Source organism: Hakea prostrata, chromosome 7 (genome assembly GCF_041222555.1).
Source record: "Hakea prostrata isolate BN-2017 chromosome 7, UWA_Hpros_2, whole genome shotgun sequence".
NCBI lineage: Eukaryota > Viridiplantae > Streptophyta > Magnoliopsida > Proteales > Proteaceae > Hakea > Hakea prostrata.
This window is the reverse complement of record NC_142606.1, coordinates 1,359,042-1,378,961: the sequence shown is the minus strand read 5'-3', so window position 1 is coordinate 1,378,961 and position 19,920 is coordinate 1,359,042. Positions and strand designations below refer to the sequence as shown.

The window sequence follows — 19,920 nt, the reverse complement described above, 5'->3', positions numbered from 1 at the left end:
AATAAACAATTTTTTGTATTCTTTCGTTCTCAAAATACTAAAACATAACAAAGAAAATGTTTGGTAAAATGAATCATTATATTGTTCTTAGGAAATGAACACGTCCAACTTTTATGTATGATAAGGTTTTTTGCATATTAACTTTGACTTGTTTCATCGTTCTTATAAACAAAAAGTACATCTCAAAATTAGACACAAAAATTGATCCTCATCCAAATTTCATCCAAACTCAATTTCTAACTTCTTCCAACCTTCATAAAAGATAAACAAGTCTTTATACTCTCTGGAAAAAGGTTGTCTCTACCTCTTTCTCTCTCTCTCTCTCTCTCTCTCTCTCTTCTCATCTTTCCAACCAACGCAACTCAACTTCCCCTTGGGTAGCCCTCTCTACAAAATGCTAGAGAAAACATCTTCCATTTTTCAACATTTAGCATACATGGAAATCAAGCCATTTGCTTCATCAACCATTCCAATCTGTGCATGCCTAGCAACACATTTGGATTTGGGATCTCATCAAACAAAAACCTTGCCTCATGGATTCTACCATTTTGAGCATATGCAAATGCAATAATCCTTGTTGTTCGTAACACAAAACTTTGTCCTAGAATTATTCTATTTAAGGCAATTGTGTCATCCAATCTCCCACATTGTGAAAAAAGTTGTCATCATGGTGGTCCAAGAAAATTCATTCGGTTGTGGCATTCTCTCAAAGAGTTGCTCAGCATAAGCCAATCCCCTTGTGCAGGAACGTGCACTCAAATTTGCAGTACCCACAACCACATCTCCTTGAAAATTCAACTTGATTGCCTTAGTAGATAGGTCATGGATTTGATTATGCCTGATGGTATATTATGTAATATCCACATCACCAATATATACAAAAATAATCCTTTATTCTCAAAATTAAAAGTAAAAAGGTTTATTTGGTCTAAAACTGCCATGGTGCATCTTCTATACTGTCCCCCATGCTTTTTAGTAATCATGGATGTGAACATGACACGAAATTAGAACCATCCATAATACTTCATTCCTCTTTGGGATCAAATCGAAAATATTTTGAGCTTCATTCATCAAACCAACATGGCAGTACCCAATGATCATAGTGATCATTGTGTTACATAACACATCCTTGTTAGGCATTTTGTTGAACAAGTATCAAGCAAACTCTATATCACCATTCATGTGCATACTCCTCAACAGGGCAGAACTTAACCTTGAAGGTCTTCTTTTTTAGTTCTTCAATGGATTTGTGTTGACTTATGTTTTCATCTACCGTTGCTAAAATTTGAACATAAAAGCAAAATCTATTTACAATATATTCTCCATGAGAGTGGCGGATTGTAAGTATCAAGCAAACTCTATATTACCATTCGAGTGCATATTCACTAACATGGCGGAAATTAACCTTGAAGTGCTTATTTTTTTAGTTATTCATTGGATTTAAGTTGACTTATGTTTTCATCAACTAGTGTTAAAATTTATTTTTATATAAAAACAAATTTTGTTTACAATATGTTCTCCATGAGAGTCGCAGTTTACTTGTCTATTTATTGACTTGGATTAGATTATCATCATTATCATGGCCAAGGTTTAAAGTATCGGTATCGAGTATCATATCGGTCAGGTGATTTTAAGAGACATAACTTCCTGTATCCAGTATTGTATTACTCTAGCTAATATATTTTAGTGTAATTCAATAGAGAGATGTACCAGATGTATTTTATTAATTAGGTCAAATATGGACAAAACGTTTTTTTAACTAGACAATCAAAATTATGTGATGTGATCTCCTCCATCCCCTATTATTTTGTTGTAGAAGTTTGGGCAATTGAACCTCGTTCTTGTCTGCCTTCGCCAGTAGTCCCACTCCACCTACCTGCTGCTGCGAAGCCACCATAGCTACCGTCAGCTCCAACCGCTGCAGTTGCTTTCTACCGCCCTAACTTCCTTAGCTTTTTTCTTCTTCTTTCTCTTTAGTTCCCTGGAAGAAAAAGAAAAACAAAACAAAGTGGGGGTTGATTAGTCTGTTAATCGCTTGATCTGTTTGCTTCTTCAATTGCGTTGCTTCTCTATCGGGTGCCCGTGGAAATGGCGATGGGCAAGATGAACCATGCGTTCGAGAAGGTTAAGAATTTTGTGGGCATGGAGGTGGACGACGAACAGCTCGTCGAGGATAACTCTTTACTGGACGATTTCAATCGACAATGCACATTGTCCACAAAACAGGTCACTTCGTCCTTTCTCTTCTTTGTCCTCTCCGAACTAGGGTTGCTGTTGCTTCTAGATTTATCCGTATTATTTGTGTTGCTATTGTTGCCATGTTCTTGAGCTCTGCCTTTTGCAATACAGTTTGATTTTTTATTTCTAGGCCTTTTTCTTTTGTTGCTACCCATACCCGTACTCGAAGCTTTATCATTTCGTCCCTTCCCCTAAATCAATAGCCGTTAAATTCCTTTTGATCATTTTATAGGGCAAGTGACCCCAATTAGTGCTTTCCTTGTTGGTATATGCATTTAGTTTCTGTACGGTTTTCGGGACCTCGTTTTTCTAACTTCTTTTGGTAGATCAATAAGTTTATGAGCTTCATTGGGAAGAATGCTTAGTAGCGATGATGATGTGTAAAATCAAACTAAGAATGAATTTGTATGACGACGGAATTAACCTTGTCCCAGAGTCCTAAAGACCAAACAGGTCAGGCGTCTATTATGGGACTTTCTCTTAGATTGCTGTACCAAAGGATGTACCTGTTACTCGTTAAGTCTGGATTTGGACTCCTCCAACCTGATTAATTTTTGTAACTCCCCATTTCTCCCTTCTACCAGGTTCGCCTGAAAACATTCAAATTCCTTGGATATCGTCTTTTTTAATATCTAATTCCTTCTTTCGCGATTGGTAATGGTGCCCCAAAGAAGGATCAGTTGTCCCAATTTAGCTACTCACTGCACAACACTTCATCGTGCTAAATGTTCCATACTTTGGTTGCATTGTCATGGTGAAGACATGCCTTTTTGCTTTAAGAAGAGACATCAAACAGTTCAAAAATTTGCATCTACGTGCATTCCATCGCATGCTTATTGATTGGCCTCTTTGCCGGCATAGACTACATGGACAACAACCTCTTGCAACACATATGTACACAAAGTCAATAGAGTACCCCTTTTCCTCTCTAATTGCTTTGGGAAATTGTTGACAAAGACAAAGAAAGGCACTCTATATTTTGAATCCAAAAGAGCTATGCAACAAGCGATGTAAGAAATTTTCTTACATGAAAGGATATATTTGGAGTATCCATATTCTAAGTTCTAAGTTGTTATCTTTAGCTTTCTTTGTCAACTGGAAAACTGGTTAATGGCACTTATAAGTGGTTCTTTGATTTCCGGTTTCCAGATACTATATTGGTGTTTAATACTGTAATCCTCTTTTTTTTTTTTCTTTCAATTTGAGATTCTTGAACTGATAGTTCTGTTCTCTATTTGCTTCCATTAATCAGAGATTATATGCTTTTGCTACGTGCTTTGTTGCTGGTTTGGCATGTACACTCCTGGTAAGTTCATATATATATTACTGATTCTACCATGACTTGGTTTCCCTTGTTAATATTTTTGTGCTGGCTTCAGTTGTCATGTACACTTCTGCCAAGTTCAACCAGTTGCAACTGTTTTTACTGTTTCTACTTATTTCTTCTTTTGTTGAAGTACCACACTGCTTTTTTGCATGTAAAATGGTCTACAAGCTGGAAGATCATTGACAAATTTACCCCCCTTTTTTCATCATGGAAACGTGTATCCTGATATCTGCTTATGGATAGAACTTGTATGCATCTTTGTCATGTAGTACCTCCTCAGACAATCTCTGTGCATCTTTGAGAATTTTCTAAAGAAAGTTTGAACATTAATAATAGAGAGAAGACATATTGTCTTTGGAGACAATTGAATTATAAGAAATTAATAATCGGTTGAAAGATCAATCGGAATTAATATATTTCCGTGTAAGGTGAACAGCGATTACTCATTCCATTTCTTTTAAAAAAAGAAGGGGAAACCAGCCTCCATTTTCAACTAAGAAATTTCTGTATTTCCCTAATCATTGTGAGAGTTTAAGCAAGGATTAAAGTATAGGGCAATGCATACCATTTCTTTATGGTTTACCAATATGAAAAGGACAATACACCACACAAAATAACATAAAAAATGTATGTTTTGTTCTAAATCATTGTACTCGATCATATTGGTTGATGCAGATGAAAACTCTCGACTAGTGGTGCAATTGGGCCAATCTGGGCAGGGTATTTTGAATCCCAACCAAACTCTAGGTCCACTTATTTGGAAATAATGTGCAGATTGATTCAAAAGAAGACAGAAGAAGCTAGATCGAAAAGAAATGAAGAGCATGTGAGAACAAGACAAAAAAAGGAAGTCGTCAATCAAACTTGTGATAGAGAAGATTTCTTTCCGCCTATATTGACTTAGTAACATGATATTAGGAATTACAAACAACTCCGTAGGAAGTTAAAGGTAAAAGTAAAATTACAATATTAAACAACTAGCTGATAAATTGGGTTATGGAAATACTCTTATCTTACATAAACTCGACAACTTTCCCTCAAGCTGAAGAATGAAAGCAAGAAATTCTTAATTAGCATGCAAATGTATTGAACCGGTGAGGAATGAGCCCCTTGGTGAAGATGTGATATGACCTGGTTTAGCCCCAAAAATCTAGACCCAAAGAAGCTTCCTAAAGCTGGCCTAGGGTATTTTGGTCATTTTCAGCCCTCTTTTAGGGCTCAATATGGGGTTTGATAGAATCTGCTTGATCCAAGGGTCATGGATCTACTTATAGTCCTTTCAAAATTATGTTAAGTTAGTGAATTTTGGATAAGATAAGATTCCTTATCTTTTAGAATTTGTTTCTATTTAGAAGTCAGTTCTTTGAGTCTCTTACCTCTTGGAGTAAGTTATTTCTGAAAATTTGAGTACTTATTCAGTAAGAATTTGTTAACTTAAAGTCCAAGGTGGAGTTTGTTGGATCCCCTATTAAATAGGGAATCCCAAGTTGAGTTAAAGTGTCTTGTTGGTGGCTATAAATAGCCTCTTTATTTCTGAATAAAGCAGATTGGATATTTTTTGAGTCAGAGGTTTGGGCCATGGGGAAGGAAACGCTTACGGCCTGGGCTGGAGAGTAATTCTCAAACTTCATAAATTCCGAGTAATTCTCAAACTTCATAAATTCCAGCAAACAACTTCATCTTATTCAAGTAATCAAGCATCTAGTCTCAACATTCAGTCACAATAGTCTTGAAGCATTCAATCAGCAGCCTTTACCTCTTCCCAGCAGTCCCAAGTAGGTACAGACCTTCCCCCACCCCTTCCCTCTCCTGTGCAAATCTTCCCCAGCTCCTTTCCCTGCTGCTGCCTCAAACCAGCAGCCCCCCCCCCCCCCCCCCCGCGTGGGGGAAGCCCTGGGAACTCCTTCCCTTTGCTGTTTCAGACCCTTGGGCACCATCCGCACCTTCCTACAGCCCCACTTATCCCTCTCCCCGACCTGTCCAGTCCTTGTGAATCACCCTAAAGCCCCCCCTCTCCATTCGGTTCCCTGTTTTGGGGCAGAATTCGGAGAAACAGAAAATTCCAGAATTTTCTGCAGCTTTACACCTTTGAAGCCAGAAATCTAATTTGGACCTTTCCCACACTCCATAATCCTTATAATCAGACCTGGACCGTCAAAAGGCAGCAAGCATAGCCCCTGTTCTACCCTAGCGGAAACGCCCAAAAACCCCAGTTTTGTTATGGTTCCTATCTAAGAGGATCCTGAAGTTCTAATCCACAGACCCTGGGTTACATTAAGATGTCTTCCAACTAATCACTTGTCCTCACAAAAGGGTTGCACATGTCTCAAGAGTTTATCTTGACTTTGATGAAATGTTGGTGCACCTCAATATGCTTTGTCCTGTCATGTAGTAGTGGGTTGTGAGCTAAACATTTAGCAGCTTGTGTCATAATAGTCTTATAGGTGCCTTAGTATCGAACCCCAACTCTTGGACCGGCCTTCTCAATCAAAGACATTCACAAACTCCTTGAGCCATAACTGTAAACTCTGCAGTTGCACTGGATAAAACCACTATAAGTTGCTTCTTGCTTCTCCATGTAATCAGATTACTTTTCACATATTTACAGTAGCCTAGTGCAGAGATTTTGTTGAAAACTAAGTTGGCCCAACTGGCATCAATATTTTTTCAAATGGTTGTACTTGGGAATTGGGATGTAGTCATCCTTTCCCTAGGGTGGACTTCAATATTTGAGGATGTGATACACAGCATCCACAATTCACCTGCTCATTCTTGGAGGCATATATAAACTTACTAAGTGAACTACTAGGTGATGATTGGACGACTTAAAGAGAGGCAGGTCAGCTTTCCCACTAGTCTTTGACTCTTTGGTACTTCCGTACATGAATAAGGAATGAAACAATGTCTTCTTGAAGCTTGTTGTTTTGTTGAATAGGGGAGCTTGCTGGCTTGCAACCTAACATTCTTATTTTTGTTAATAAGTGTAAAACAAACTTTTTCAGATAGATATTCATCCCCATCTTTGACCTAGACACTTTGATCCCCAAGAAGTAATTCAATGGTCCAAGATCTTTGACTTCCAAGTGTTGGGCCAAGTAGGGCTTCAGTCTACTTATCTTCACCATTCCCAATCACTACAATGTCATCAGCATATACAATTTAGGTGTGACAGAACGATTACCTTGCCAGTTTAATGGAGGCTGGTTGGCTTGATTTTGGGAGTACTCATTCTTCAGAATGATCTATCTGAATCTCTTATTCGAAATGTTAGGGGACTGTTTAAGGCGATATAGTGCCTTTTTTAGGGGATGCTTCTCTGAAGCCAAAGGAAACTTGAAGCCCAGTGTAGGTTGCATGTAGACTTCCTTTTCTAAGTCTTAATGGAGGAATTCATTGTTCATATCAAATGATAAGAGACCTCCTATTGAGTTATGTTTAGACACATAAGCAGATGTCCCTTGATAAAAAATCCCCAACAGCTGACTGCACCCTTTGACTACTTATGTACCCAGGAAAACTATAGGAATAGTACTTGATTGTTTAGACCTATCTACACCCAATTGGAACTCTGCCCTTGGGAAGCCCAACAAGCTTCCAAGTACAATTCTTCTCAGGTGCTGTCATTTCTTTTGGCATAACTTCCTTCCACTTTTGAGTTAGACATGGCCTCAGTGACATTCTTGGTAACAAAAATGTCGGAAAAGCAGCAGAAAAGAGAAACTATAGGGGAGATGGCACTATGGGAAACAAACTTGGTTAGTGAGATCTGTACAAGCTCTTTTCCTTTAGGAAATAGCAATGGGAGGATCCAACCTAGAAGGAGATGTGTAACCTGACTGAGGAAGGTGGATCTCAGGATCCAAAGAGGAGTGTTGGTACTTGGTAGGTCTTCTTCTGTTCTCTTTGACATCCAAGTAACTCCTTCCTATTTCCAGGAGTAACACTTGAATGATTGCCAATATTAGCACCACCATTTCTTTATGTTTCTTAGCATCAAACGAAAATGGAAGAATAGGCAAGGGAAGAAGAGAAGGGACATCCTCAGCTTCTTTACTTCCACCATTCTCCCTTGAAGAGGAGTGAAGAAATTGCTATTTTAAAGAAGAAGAAAGTGACATCTTTGGAAAGAACTCACCTATGGAAGGGGGTAGGTAGCTTTTATACCCCTTGGATGAGGAATGAATACTCATGGGCATTTGAGTGTATTGTGGTTGAGCTTAATCTTAACTGATCTTTCAAAATGGGCATAGCATACACATCTAAACACCTTGGGAGGAAGAGAAGGTAGAAACTTGAGGGGACAAGGTTTCGAAAAGAGGATTCAAAGCTAAGAAGTAGAGTGGGTATGTGCTTTATCAAGAAGGTACATTTGCAATAAAGTCTGATAACAAAATATCTTAGGGACATGTATACCAAATTGTAGACTCCTAGTGACTTCAGCAAATGGTGATTTTTCCTTGAAGCTACCTCATTTTGTTTTGATGTATCAACACAAGCAAGTTGATGGATGATGCCATTGTTAGCTAAAATAGTTGGAGCCCACTAAACTCGTAGTCAAAACACACAATGTTGGTTTTAGAATTCAGTTGAGTACAAGTTCTCCTACAAACTTTTTCTGAAGGCATTTTAGATGTCACTTTTTTTCATAAAAAAATCCCAATGGACCAAGAATAGTCACTAAAAAATTAAATAAAATTACAATAACCAAGCAAATAAGTAGTGATGACTCCATTTAGGTTACTTGGGTCTTTTCCTAACTCCTTAAGTCTGACTTGATTTGGACGGCTTCCCTCCCTTCTAACCCCCTTGGGTTTGAATGAAGCTCCTCCTGCTACATCCCCTTCTCTCTCTGCTATCTCCACTAGCTCCTTTGCCTCCTTTTGGCTCAATCTGTGGCATCCGATGGGCATTCTTTATAACCATTTAGACCGTTACATTGTGTATGAGTCCTGCATCCCATTGTTTCCACCTTCATCTCTGATTGCTCGTAGTCTCCCCCTCCCCCATCTCCTTGATATCCCTTGTGGCTATAACATTTGGCTCCCTTCCCCTTCCAAAACCTTCTCGACCTCTTCTGCTTGGAACCTCTCCCGCTCCCCTAACCAACCTATTCCTTGGGCCCCTTTGATTTGTTTCAAAGGACACATCCCACATTATTCTTGACCCTTTGGAGAGCCCTAAATGTGATGCCCCACATTTTTATATTATTATTTTATTATGGTGTGTGGATGTGTTAGTCTTTAAGATTATAAAGGATCCGATGATTGGTTTGATGATTTAATCAAATGATTTGAGTGTAGTTAAAGAATAACCTAAATAAGGCTAGATTCTAATTGACATTTGGTCGAGCTCAGACATCGCTTGTGGGTCCCACAACAGTGGAATTTAGACTGAACTGAAAACGAGAAAATGATATGTATAATGTTCTGAACCCGGAGGTATTAATATTCGCACCTTAAGACGGGCCCCATGTAAGATGATCGAGTCGGCCCACGAGCCCATAAAGAAGCCTATTATTTAATTAAATATATATTTGTATATATTATATTATGTATAAAGTAAATGATATATACATATATATATATATATATATATATTATTATTATTATATCCTTAATCGATTAAGGAGAGAGAGAGAAGGAGGGGTGACACCTTTACCCCCACCTCCTACTCACGTGGCTTTAAGAGAGGTAAGAGGGGAGAAGATTAGAGGAGGAGGTGGTGTTATTTAGAAAATGATAACGTGGTTAATGGCACATGTGTATGTGTAAACAAAATAAGAAAATGTATTAGTTATATTGGTAATATGAGAGAGGAGGAAAAGTGGTAAGGAGTTATGCGTGCTGCAGAGAAATACAGAGAGAGAAAACAAGTGAGAGAAGAAGTGGAGGACGTGAGGTGAGGTGAGGAGAGAAGAGAAACTAAAGAAGAAGAAAGATTAAGAAAGAGAAAAGCAATTAAAAGAGGAGAGAGAAGAGGAGATTTCAGATTTCAGATTTCAGAAGGGGAAATTAAGGTAAGAGAGAGAACGAGTGGAGGGGAGAAGTGGAAAGAGAAAAGTGAAAAAAAATCAGAGAGAAGAGGGCAGCCATTAAAGGGCTTAGAGGAGAGAGAAGGAGTGGGGAGAAGAAAGGAGAGAGAAGGAGTGGGGAGAAGAGGAGAGAGAGAAGAGGAAGACAAGAGAGAAGAAAACCGTGGGGAGGAGAGAGAAAATAAAATATAAAAAAATAGGGGAAAATCTCCCGTTGGTTTCCGCGTATTGGCATAGTCGTTAATTGTTCGAGAAACCGGAGGGAAAGCGGATTTTATCAAAACCAAGGCCAAAAAACACACACGCATGGAACATAGACAGGTAAGTGATATTGACCAACCTATGTATGTTAAGTAGGTGATTCCATTTAATAGATATGTAACATTCACATGATGACATGAAATCTGTTTTGTTTATTTGTCGATGCAAATTATGGAAAGTGCATGATATATGTCTTTGTGTATTGAACAAAAAGGTATGGGATTGGATGACAGCTTAATGTCTTGATTGAACTACTTGAATTAGAATGCTGATAGTATTTTTGAAATGTTAATCATGAATTTGAAATGATGTTCATGCTTGTTAAATGTAGAATTAACATGCTCTCATATTTAAATGATTGAATTGCATGAACTGTGTTCAGATGAGACTAAATGATGATTGAAATGAAAAGATACATTGAGATAAACAGAGCATGGTAATGCAATGATGAATTGAATATGAAAAGAGTAAAAGTAAAAGAAAAGAAAATGTAATGGCTTCTGTAAGTCCTGGTGTTTAAATGTACCCAAATGGGAGGGCATGAAGCAAGACTGAAAAGTGAAAAGAATGAGTCTGTGCTGATGGCAAATCACGAGGTGTACAAGGCCTTGTGCCTAGAAGCCACTTCGGTGGTGAAGAGATTGAAGCCACTTTGGTGGTGAAGGGACGAAGCCACTTCGGTGGTGAAGAGACGAAGCCACTTCGGTGGTGAAGAGACGAAGCCACTTCGGTGGTGAAAGAGACGAAGCCACTTCGGTGGTGAAGGGACAGAAGCCACTTCGGTGGTGAAGGGACAGAAGCCACTTCGGTGGTGAAGAGAAATGTTCATCCTCTGGATTTGTCTAGGCTCAAGACTATAATGTCAGATAACAGAAATGAAAAGAAAAGAAAAGGAAAAAGGAAAGAAAAAAGGATAAAGGAAAAAGAAAAACAAACGAAAGGAAAAATTGGAATGTATGATGTTATATGATTCTTATGTGATTATTGATGCATGATGAACTGCCTGACTTAATTACATGGTTGTCTATATTGCTTACTGGGCCTCAAAGCTCATTATTGAAAATGTTGACAGGTCCACAGGTATATGACAAGGGCAAAGGTGCTGCCACTTGATAGTGCATTTTAAAGTAGAAGATGGAAAACTTTTCCTTTCTTTTTGTTGTAACTGATGTTAGTTTGACTGAACTGTGAATGTATATATTTCTTTGAGACTGTACGTACTTTACTAGACACTGTTGAAAGGTTAAATGTAAACATGACAGGACTTTAGACTGTGTACATATGTTTATGAGTCAAACTGTCAAACAAGTTGTTTGTTTGTTATTGAGAATGTTTAGTTTAGCATTTTGTTTTAGTAGTTATAAAGTTTAGATCTGTCACGTGCCCTAGTTAAACGTCCATGATGTGGACCCCACCAAGCATGTGAAAACTGGGGTCGTGACACTTAACCTTGGCCTTCCCATCAAGCTTTTCTCATTAGCCACCACACCACCACATCCCTGTAAATTGTAGTTGTATCCTTTGCTGATTTGATTCAGAGGATATTTACCACCTATTTTTCTCTTGCCCCTTTGCCTGCTTCCTTTGGGGGAAAGCCCATTCCTCCACTTGGCTCCACTCTAGATGCTCCTTTGGTTTTGCTCGAGATTGATCTTAGGCTATGAGATCCTTTTCTGGCTCTATTATTTGTGATCGTGTTGGCAAGTTGGTTTTTTATGCTACTATCCATCAATTGTGGTGGGAGCATAACTTTAGGAGATGGACATCCAACTCTAGGTCTTTGGACATAATTTGGAGAACCATCTCAATTTAATGTCTTCTCCAAGCTTCAATTAGTTCCCCAACCCCTTTGTTATAGATACCCCAAGGAATAGGCTTATTGTTGTTACCTAGGGTCTAGGCTCTTCCCTCAGTCTCTTGCTTGAAGGCTGGTTCTCCCCCCCTTCTGCCTTTTCCCTTTGTTTATTCTTTCTCTTCCCTTTTGGGGTTTTGGTAATGATAGTCTATTCATCCAAAAAGAAATAGTGATGAAATGTTATTTTTTAATACATAATAGCTAGTAGTTAGCATGAGTATGTGATTCAGTTGCATTAGAGTGTTGGATCAACACTACTAGGGTTGAAAAGAAAACTCAAATGGAACTGACACAACCTGAATTTTGACCAACAAGGGTTGGTGGAGGTTGATTAGCTGCTAGGGATATCTTTGTAATTGAATTTTCTTTTGGTAGGGATCAGCCATACTTAGGATTTGTTTCTACTTTCGTTTTCCTAATATGTTTTAACTTCTTAGTTGAGTGTATTTCTTTATTAAGTGGGATTTTTTTTATCCATACCATGTTACCCCATCGTTGGAAGTTGGTGAATAGAATTTAACGAAGAATGGTTGGGTTTTGCTTACTTGCATGGTGTGATTAAGCTAGCGCTCTCTGTTTCTTCTTAGATGCAATCCTAGGATCACTAGGATTGAAATGGAGGATAAACAAACAAAGACACAAAGAAGCGTTTCATTCTTCAAGATGACGAATAGCTCTTCAAGGCTATAAACGAGGACTCTTCAAGGTCATACATCAACTTAGACATGAGTTAAAATCATTCTTCCATTACATTATTGATGAGTCCAAGGGCTTACATACAAAGGAAATGGAAAATACAATTTAGGTAAAACAACCTGCTCATTTAAAGAATATACTAATACCTTTAATGGATGGCTGGTAAACATGCTAATTATTTAAATAGGTGGGTAGTAATATGGATAGGTGGCAAGTATGCTAATTATTTGAATAGAAAGATAAAAAACATGCTAATTGTTTGAATAGAAGGGTAGTAAATATAATAGTTACTTAAATGGATGAATAGTAAATATACTAATAATTTAAATAGATATTTTGTCCAACGCTTTCCAAATTAACTCCCTTTGTTTTCCAAGCTTGGATGATGTTGATGCAAGATTGCATCATTCTTTGTTCTTGCAAATCAGATACTTCTTCTTTGGTTTCCTTCCATTGCTAGTCTTCTTCTCTCCCTTTCTTCCTCATATCCCCTTTTTTTGTTCCATGTTACTTCTTTTACATCCTAGTCGCCTTTGTTTTTTCTTAATGGTGAAATTATCAATTAAGTGGAGTTCACTTCTTTCATAACTCAGATTGATCCCAAATTATAGGGAATAGATATCCCTCCTAGGATGACATTGCCCTAGGTCCCTATCCCAAAACAGCCCCTGTCGTGAGGCACAACCAGATCTAATGTGCGATTCCCCTTAAAACACTGCAAGGTTTTTGCTTCAGAAGTCTTCTGCCAACTTTTTTGTTGCCTTTTGAGCTTACTTGTCAGGATTTGACAATGCGAGAGGTTGAGAAATTGAGCCTAAAATCTTGAGTCAAATGCATTACTATCAATGGATTATCTCTGCTGCAGGAGATCACTCTCCACTGGTTATGGAAGCTGGGAGTTGAAGACAACTCCCCCACGATACATTAGATGTTCACTCCCACCTTTCTGCTTTCTAGTTATTCTTCTTTGTTTGAATTCCAAGTTCATCCTCATTCATTAAATGCTAAATCCGTTTATATTTGTTACCAAATGATACTTTCAAATTCATGGTTATTTACCAGGTTGCCCATCTTGCTTATAAGCCTAGGCCTACTCACGATTTGCCAATATTCTGTTGAATTGAACTCCTCATAGTTATCAAGGCACCTTGGTTACCTTGGGTGCCTAGGCGGACGTGTTGTTGATGCTGTCTTGCATCTAGACCCCCTTCAATGCATTGAGTCACCCAAGCGTCATCATGACAAGTACAAAATTCCCTATGATTCTCTTGGGTCAGTTATGTCAGTCCAATGTATTTATTTAGTGTTAATAGTTACATTACTACCACATGGGCCACATGTGGTTGAGTTTAACATTTGCATGGTTGTAATGAGACATATGTTATAAAATAAACTTTAATCTACCAAAGCAGTGCAATAACAAGAAGAACTGAGTTGAAGAAAAAAGAAGAAAGAAGAAGAATTGATAGGAATCACATAAGCCTGCGATTCTAGTTTAAGAACTCCTAGAGTCACAGCCTCTTATTTATAGATATCAATAGTCTAGATTACAACTTGAAAAGCAAGCCATCTTGCCCTCTATAAAAGGAAATAAAGATTACAACTTATGGACAAAATTTTCTAGTCTTCTAACTCCTAAAATTTGTCCAAAATAGAAAGTACTGAAAAAGGAAAGTTCTGAAATTAGTAACTAACTGAAAATAGAAACTATGCTTTCTAGAAACTCTCAAAACTTGTGTAGCAAGGTACCTATATTAGAAATAGAAAGTAGAGTAGCATCACTAGCATAATACTGTTTATGTTACTGTTCACGTGAACCGTAAAAGAGCCCCAAACTTGCATATACTTCAACAACATACTTAATACCCAAAAAAACAAAAGGCCCTAGATGAACATATTTTTGTCCAATGACCTAATTATTACTCATGTATGATGTATTCTGCTTCTAAAATGTGTTTTGCATATACCTAAACATTATTTTGTTTGCATTTTTTTGACCACTCATGCGTATCTGTAGAGTATTTTACGTCTCTCTAAGTTGATATGGTATGCCTCTTAAACAAACTTTAAACCTTCCAATGTGATTCCTGGTACTAGACAAACTTTCTGACCTTGTCTATGATGCTAAATGTATGATGACAAGATGACTAGTTACTTAAGAATGAGATTCTTACCAATTATGTACGTGTACCTTCAATTATTGCTTTTGTATGCATCTAGTCCCTAGGCAGGGACCTGAATATCAAGCCAATTTCTTCACTTAGCATCTGGTGCTCAGTAATCTAGTCTGCAAATAGCTCCTGGACAGTAAGGTGCCTAGGGGTGCCATTTACTTGATTTATTTTTAGACAATTTTCTGCAGAGTAGAAGTAACAAATTCAGTTCATAATGGCTGATGTTTCTTTGTTTTTGTGGCTTTGTGCCCATTGTGAAGCATTATTCATATTTCAAGAAATGATATAATCCATGGAAGTACTAATTGACATTTTTACACTACCTGGGAGGCAGTCGATGCTTGTTTTCTTCAATCCAATCAAGTTTGGGATAACATTCACCTTCGGCAATCTGCTTTCACTTGGGAGGTTTGTACTTAGATTTGTGATCTTAAGTCTATGATATGCTTTGCTGGAAATGTGTTATTTCCTTATTGACTAGATCTTTATTGCTAAGGTGGTGGTCTTTTTCTAACTAACTAGTGTTCACATGTTAATATAAAAAATATTTTGTTTGAGGATGTAAGGTTACAGTTTCCCTTAGAAGTTCCTGCAGTGGAGTTGAGTAGGTCATCCCATCGTTCTCGTTGTATTTGGTGTACTTACATTCAGCTTTCGTATCAAAATATAGGGTAAAGGCTATATGATCATTTTTATTTATTTATTTTACTTGTCAATTAGATAGAAGTGTTCTAGTTCATTGTGTGTTGCTTATCCAACTTATGTTTTTCAATTCTTATCGACTTTTTAGAAATTGACAGCATGGACAATCAACAGCAATAAAATTAGATCCTGTTTTTCTTCAACGACAAGTTTCATTGGGTTTCTAATTCTCATTTGGAGTTTCTGTTCACGAGGCACTTTTTCTTCTGGAATAAATTTGTGCACTGTGAATCATATCTGCACTACCAAAACCAACCTGCCAACCCTTCCTAAAGAAAAGGGTACAAATAAATTAAGAGCTTGGTTTAGTCCTTTCTTCTGTAATACTTGCAGTGGAAGAACCACTTGGGCCTATTTTGTTTCTGTTCCAGAGCTATTTATATTTTACTTTCTGTTTCTAAATGTGGGAGTATTTTGTTTGGCAGCACAGCCTTCCTGATTGGCCCCAAACGACAAGTGAAAATGATGCTTGATCCTGTTCGTATTTATGCCACCGCCATATACCTTGCCAGTATTATTGTTGCTTTGTTCTGTGCTATTTATGTAATTCTCTTGAACCACGTATACATACACACCATGATTATGACTTCAGCAGCCATTTGTTTAGTTGTTGGCTCATGTGCATTTATTTCCATTAAGCAGGTCCATAACAAGTTCTTGACACTTTTGGCGATCATGTTAGAGTTTGGTGCACTTGTTTGGTAAGTTAAACCTTCCATTACACCACTCTCTACTTGTGTTCAATATTTTTCTCTTTGGCAGTAACATGTGGCTGTTTCATGCTACTTACCTAGAATCCAGGTTCTGGTGTGCCAGGCATTTGCCAGATGGTAGCAATTTTATTTATTTATTTATTTTAATGATATTTTTGTTACTTCTATCACATGTCTTAGTTGACAAAAATAATCATAAGAAAGGGCAGATCACTTGCCATAGGATAAGTTGGTGGAACATGATGACCACTTGTATCAAGAGAGTTGCTAGAAGTCCCAGACAAATTGACAAATCTAAAGGAAAATTACAGTCCCTAGGGATCATGGGGGTTCAAGTTTCCATTAAGGATAAAAAAAATCTAGTTTTAAAACATGGCAGAGGACCAAGGATGAATTTAAAAAGGTGTAAATTTGCTAAAATGAAGCTAAGAACATTATGGAAAAAACAAAGGCAAAGAAATCTGAACTTCATTAAATGCTTTGAGCACAAAGGAAGGGAAAAAACTTTCTATATTCTATGTAGGCCAGACAAGGGGAAGGAGTTGAGATTTCGACCATTGCAGAATGCAGATTGATGCAGATGACTCATATTTGGGCATTGTTAAACTGGAAATAAACCTTGGAATGAGTTTGCATGGTAGGACTTCAATCCCATGATGAAGATCATCATAACACTTAAGAGCACTGAAGAAGGGGGAAAGTTGGGCCAAAAAAAAGAAGGGGGAAAGAACTTCCTGTAAAATAGCTAAAACAAGGGGAAAGAAGAGTGGAAATTTCAACCATGTAGATTCATGCAGATGAGTCATGGGGATTATTTTATTGGAAATAAACCTTGGGATGGGTTGCATATGGATTGAAACTTCTGAAATGTTGGGGTTTACTTTGTGATCAGCTAATTTACTCCGACTGAAATATGGTTGGAAAGTATGAAAACAAGGTTTACTTCATTAGTTTAGTCAGAGTCCTATTTGAGTCTATTTTCATTGTTATTTCACTTTCCTAATCAATTTAGGAGTCCTTGTTAGTTTTAGGCTTTTCCTTTTGTGTCAGTCAACTTTTGAGTCGTCAATATGGGTTTCTAAGGGAGGCTAGCATTTAATGTGAATTTGTTAGTTAAAAATTGGTTTTAGAAAAATACTGGGATAGGATGGTTGAGATAGTCAATCCCAGATTTCCTTATTTGCTTTGCTCTATCCGCTTCCTTTGATTATAGTCCATATGCCCTAACTATGCCCTAGATGATCTTGCAAGAAACTCTACAACTGTGCTGTAATTTCTTTCCAACAGATTCTCACACCTTTATCTCAAAGATCTACATCAGGATAATCCTTGCCAAGGTGCATCTCCGTCAACCAAATCAGCATCCATCAATCTTGGAGACAGAAGTTATGGTTTCTTTTGAAATCCCATTGTCTTTTCAGGAAGCTCGTTGCTATCTTTACTTTTCTTTAGAGATATTTGAAGTTTTCTAACTGATCCTGCCTGGGATTATTAGACTTTTTAGACACATAGGACCTTGCTCTATGGTCAGCTTAGTTGGAGCTCAGATTTTGTTGACTATAAACCCGTCATTGTCTGCAAGTTGTGGGTTTCTTCTTCTTTTTTTTGGGCCAAAAGTTGTGGGTTTCTGCTGAAACATATTGCACCATGTAATCATATGAAAATTAAAGCAGTTTAGAAGTTCCCTGGGCAATCATGGAAATACAAGGGGGAGAGCCAAATGAATGTTTGACTTCACCCACCTAACGCCTGTCTGATTTGGTATCATCAGTTGTATTTGTGACTTGAATAGGCTGGCTATGTTGTGTGTTTTTGTGTCAATGTATCATGTATGTGCACATGTTTATGTGCATTTATGTATATCAGTGACACCTCTTTTCCGTGAAAAGTTTCCCTCTCGTCACCTTTACAACCCAGATATTTGGCCAAGGATTGATTTTTAATCGTTACTATTATATGGGTTACTTCCCTTAATTCATCTATACTAATTTTAATTCTTGTGGGTAATGTTTTTTGTCATGTGACCTTCACTGTGTGGGAGTGGGGGCTCAAAAAGCAACATTGCCCAAACTCGCAATTGTGCCGATTTCTTCCCCCAACCTTTTTATAACTCCTGTTGGCTGTTGTCTCGTCCCGTCCGGCCTTCTCTTCTTTTTTTTGTGGGTTGTTTTTGCTGGCCCTGAGGCATTGCGAACACCACCTCCCCCCCCCCCCCCAAAACAAAAAAAGAAAAGGCATTGTGACATGAGTGGGGCCCATGCTCCCATCTCTCAGGTAAAATGTTCAGTCCAAGTACTTGCCGCTTTACCAGCAAGAGAGTAGTGGGATCATCATTTGGTAGGTTGGAGATCCTCCCTAGGTATGGTGATGTATATTAATTTCCTCTCCTTATAGGATATATATATATATATATATATATATATATATATATATATATATATATATATATATATATATATATATATATATATATATATATATATATATATATATATATATATATATATATCAAGCTCATTTGTGCTCGTTAAGTGGCCGTTGGTCAGCGCTGCATTTGATATGAGTATTTTCGTAATTTTATGTTTCATTACTCCATGACTTCCTATCCATCAAGGAAATTATTCTTTGGTGGCTATTTCTGCCAAGGTGAGTGTGATCTATTCGTTCTGAACATTGGATTGATGGTTGAATGATATAATACTGGAATCTTTCCTTGCCGTATCGTCTTTGTGTTGTTATTATTAACCCCTCCTGTTACTTGACTGTTTCAGGTATAGCATGAGTTATATTCCATTTGCCCGATCAATGGTCTCAAAACTCATGGTAGCTTGCTTCGACACTGAATGGTGAGATATATATAAATCGTTTGTGGACCCATCCATATGCTATGTATCAACAATGGTTATGTGCGATTTTGGGTTTCTGTAAGACTCTAGGATCAAGAATTCGATGTCTTGCCTTAAAAACAAGATGTACCCAGTGGATTAGTCAACTTTACGAGTCCTGTGGATATGTGTACATTAAATTGGAGGAATGTTGTGCTCGCGATCCTTGAATTTTGATTTGCTTTGCGTTATAGTGGGTTGTAAATCGGTGTCGATGTGGTATTGTTATTCTTGACTTGCCTGTTCTCGCTCTCTCTCTCTCTCTCTGTGCCCACGGACCACACCAATTCCTTGAGTTCATGTCGAATGGCACTCTACTCTATTGTTTTGTCCTCTCGCTCCTAGACTCCTAGTACTCTTGCCATCTGGGCTTGGAAGTTTGAAGATGGTGATTGTCTGAAAAGTCGTCTTAGCTGTAGAGATGACGAATTGAAGAGCCATTGATATCTCTGTTAACTTATTGGTTAATTCTTGCAATTCTCAATAATAAGAAAAGAGTATTATTTGTTGTTAGACCTTAACGTAATTTTATCTGTGGGACTTCAGATTTTTATTTGTAGCAGCTGCTGCCTGTTGGTAGTGGTCAAGATTATGCCACGTGTAACACTTTAGATCTAACGGTTACAAATTAAAATGTGGGGGATGTAGGTGTAAACATAAAAATAAAAAGAAATAAAAAAATTTATACTCAATACCTTTTAATTTCTAAAATTTCATTTTTAAACCCATATTTCTATGGTCATGCTACCACAAGTAAGAGGGGAGAGAGCGCTTATCATCTAGCTCATCAAAGTCGAAGCTTCTCTTCCTTTTGGGCTGTCTACAACAAATCAGTCTCCCCTTAATTGAAGGACATGTGATAATTTTTTTCTTTCTAAAACCCAGTGAAGTTGAGAACTGGAGAGATACAAGAAGAGTGTAAAAAGCCTTAAATCAAAATGAGATAATTCGATTTTTTTCTTCTTCTGGACCTAAATAGAACAATAAGGGTTTTAGATAATAACTGAAGATCAGAATGGGAATCTGAATGTAACAAAA

General features: G+C 37.6%; 1 protein-coding gene across 2 annotated transcripts; it reads left to right on the top strand.

The window, feature by feature from the left end:
* Positions 1–1,788: 1,788 nt before the first annotated feature.
* On the top strand, positions 1,789–19,627 carry LOC149008836 (Got1/Sft2-like vescicle transport protein family). 2 transcript variants are annotated; one of them, XM_089160630.1, is made up of 6 exons: positions 1,789–2,226; positions 3,491–3,544; positions 14,917–14,990; positions 15,710–15,761; positions 15,927–15,985; positions 18,769–19,627. In XM_089160630.1, the coding sequence occupies exons 1-6, from the start codon at positions 2,089–2,091 to the stop codon at positions 18,845–18,847; spliced, it is 456 nt and encodes a 151-aa protein (XP_089016756.1). In that variant the 5' UTR covers positions 1,789–2,088; the 3' UTR covers positions 18,848–19,627. The 2 variants fall into 2 exon arrangements, with proteins under 2 accessions (XP_089016756.1, XP_089016755.1); XM_089160629.1 differs by having other exon boundaries at positions 15,710–15,827; positions 18,769–19,622.
* The last annotated feature ends 293 nt before the right edge of the window (positions 19,628–19,920 follow it).

Bases quoted from the DNA above. Each gene is read 5' to 3' on its own strand.
- LOC149008836 (XM_089160629.1), top strand. From the start codon at position 2,089: ATGGCGATGGGCAAGATGAACCATGCGTTCGAGAAGGTTAAGAATTTT. The intron at 14,991-15,709 runs GTTTGTACTTAG...TTTGTTTGGCAG, and splicing joins AATCTGCTTTCACTTGGGAG to CACAGCCTTCCTGATTGGCC. The intron at 15,986-18,768 runs GTAAGTTAAACC...TGACTGTTTCAG, and splicing joins GAGTTTGGTGCACTTGTTTG to GTATAGCATGAGTTATATTC.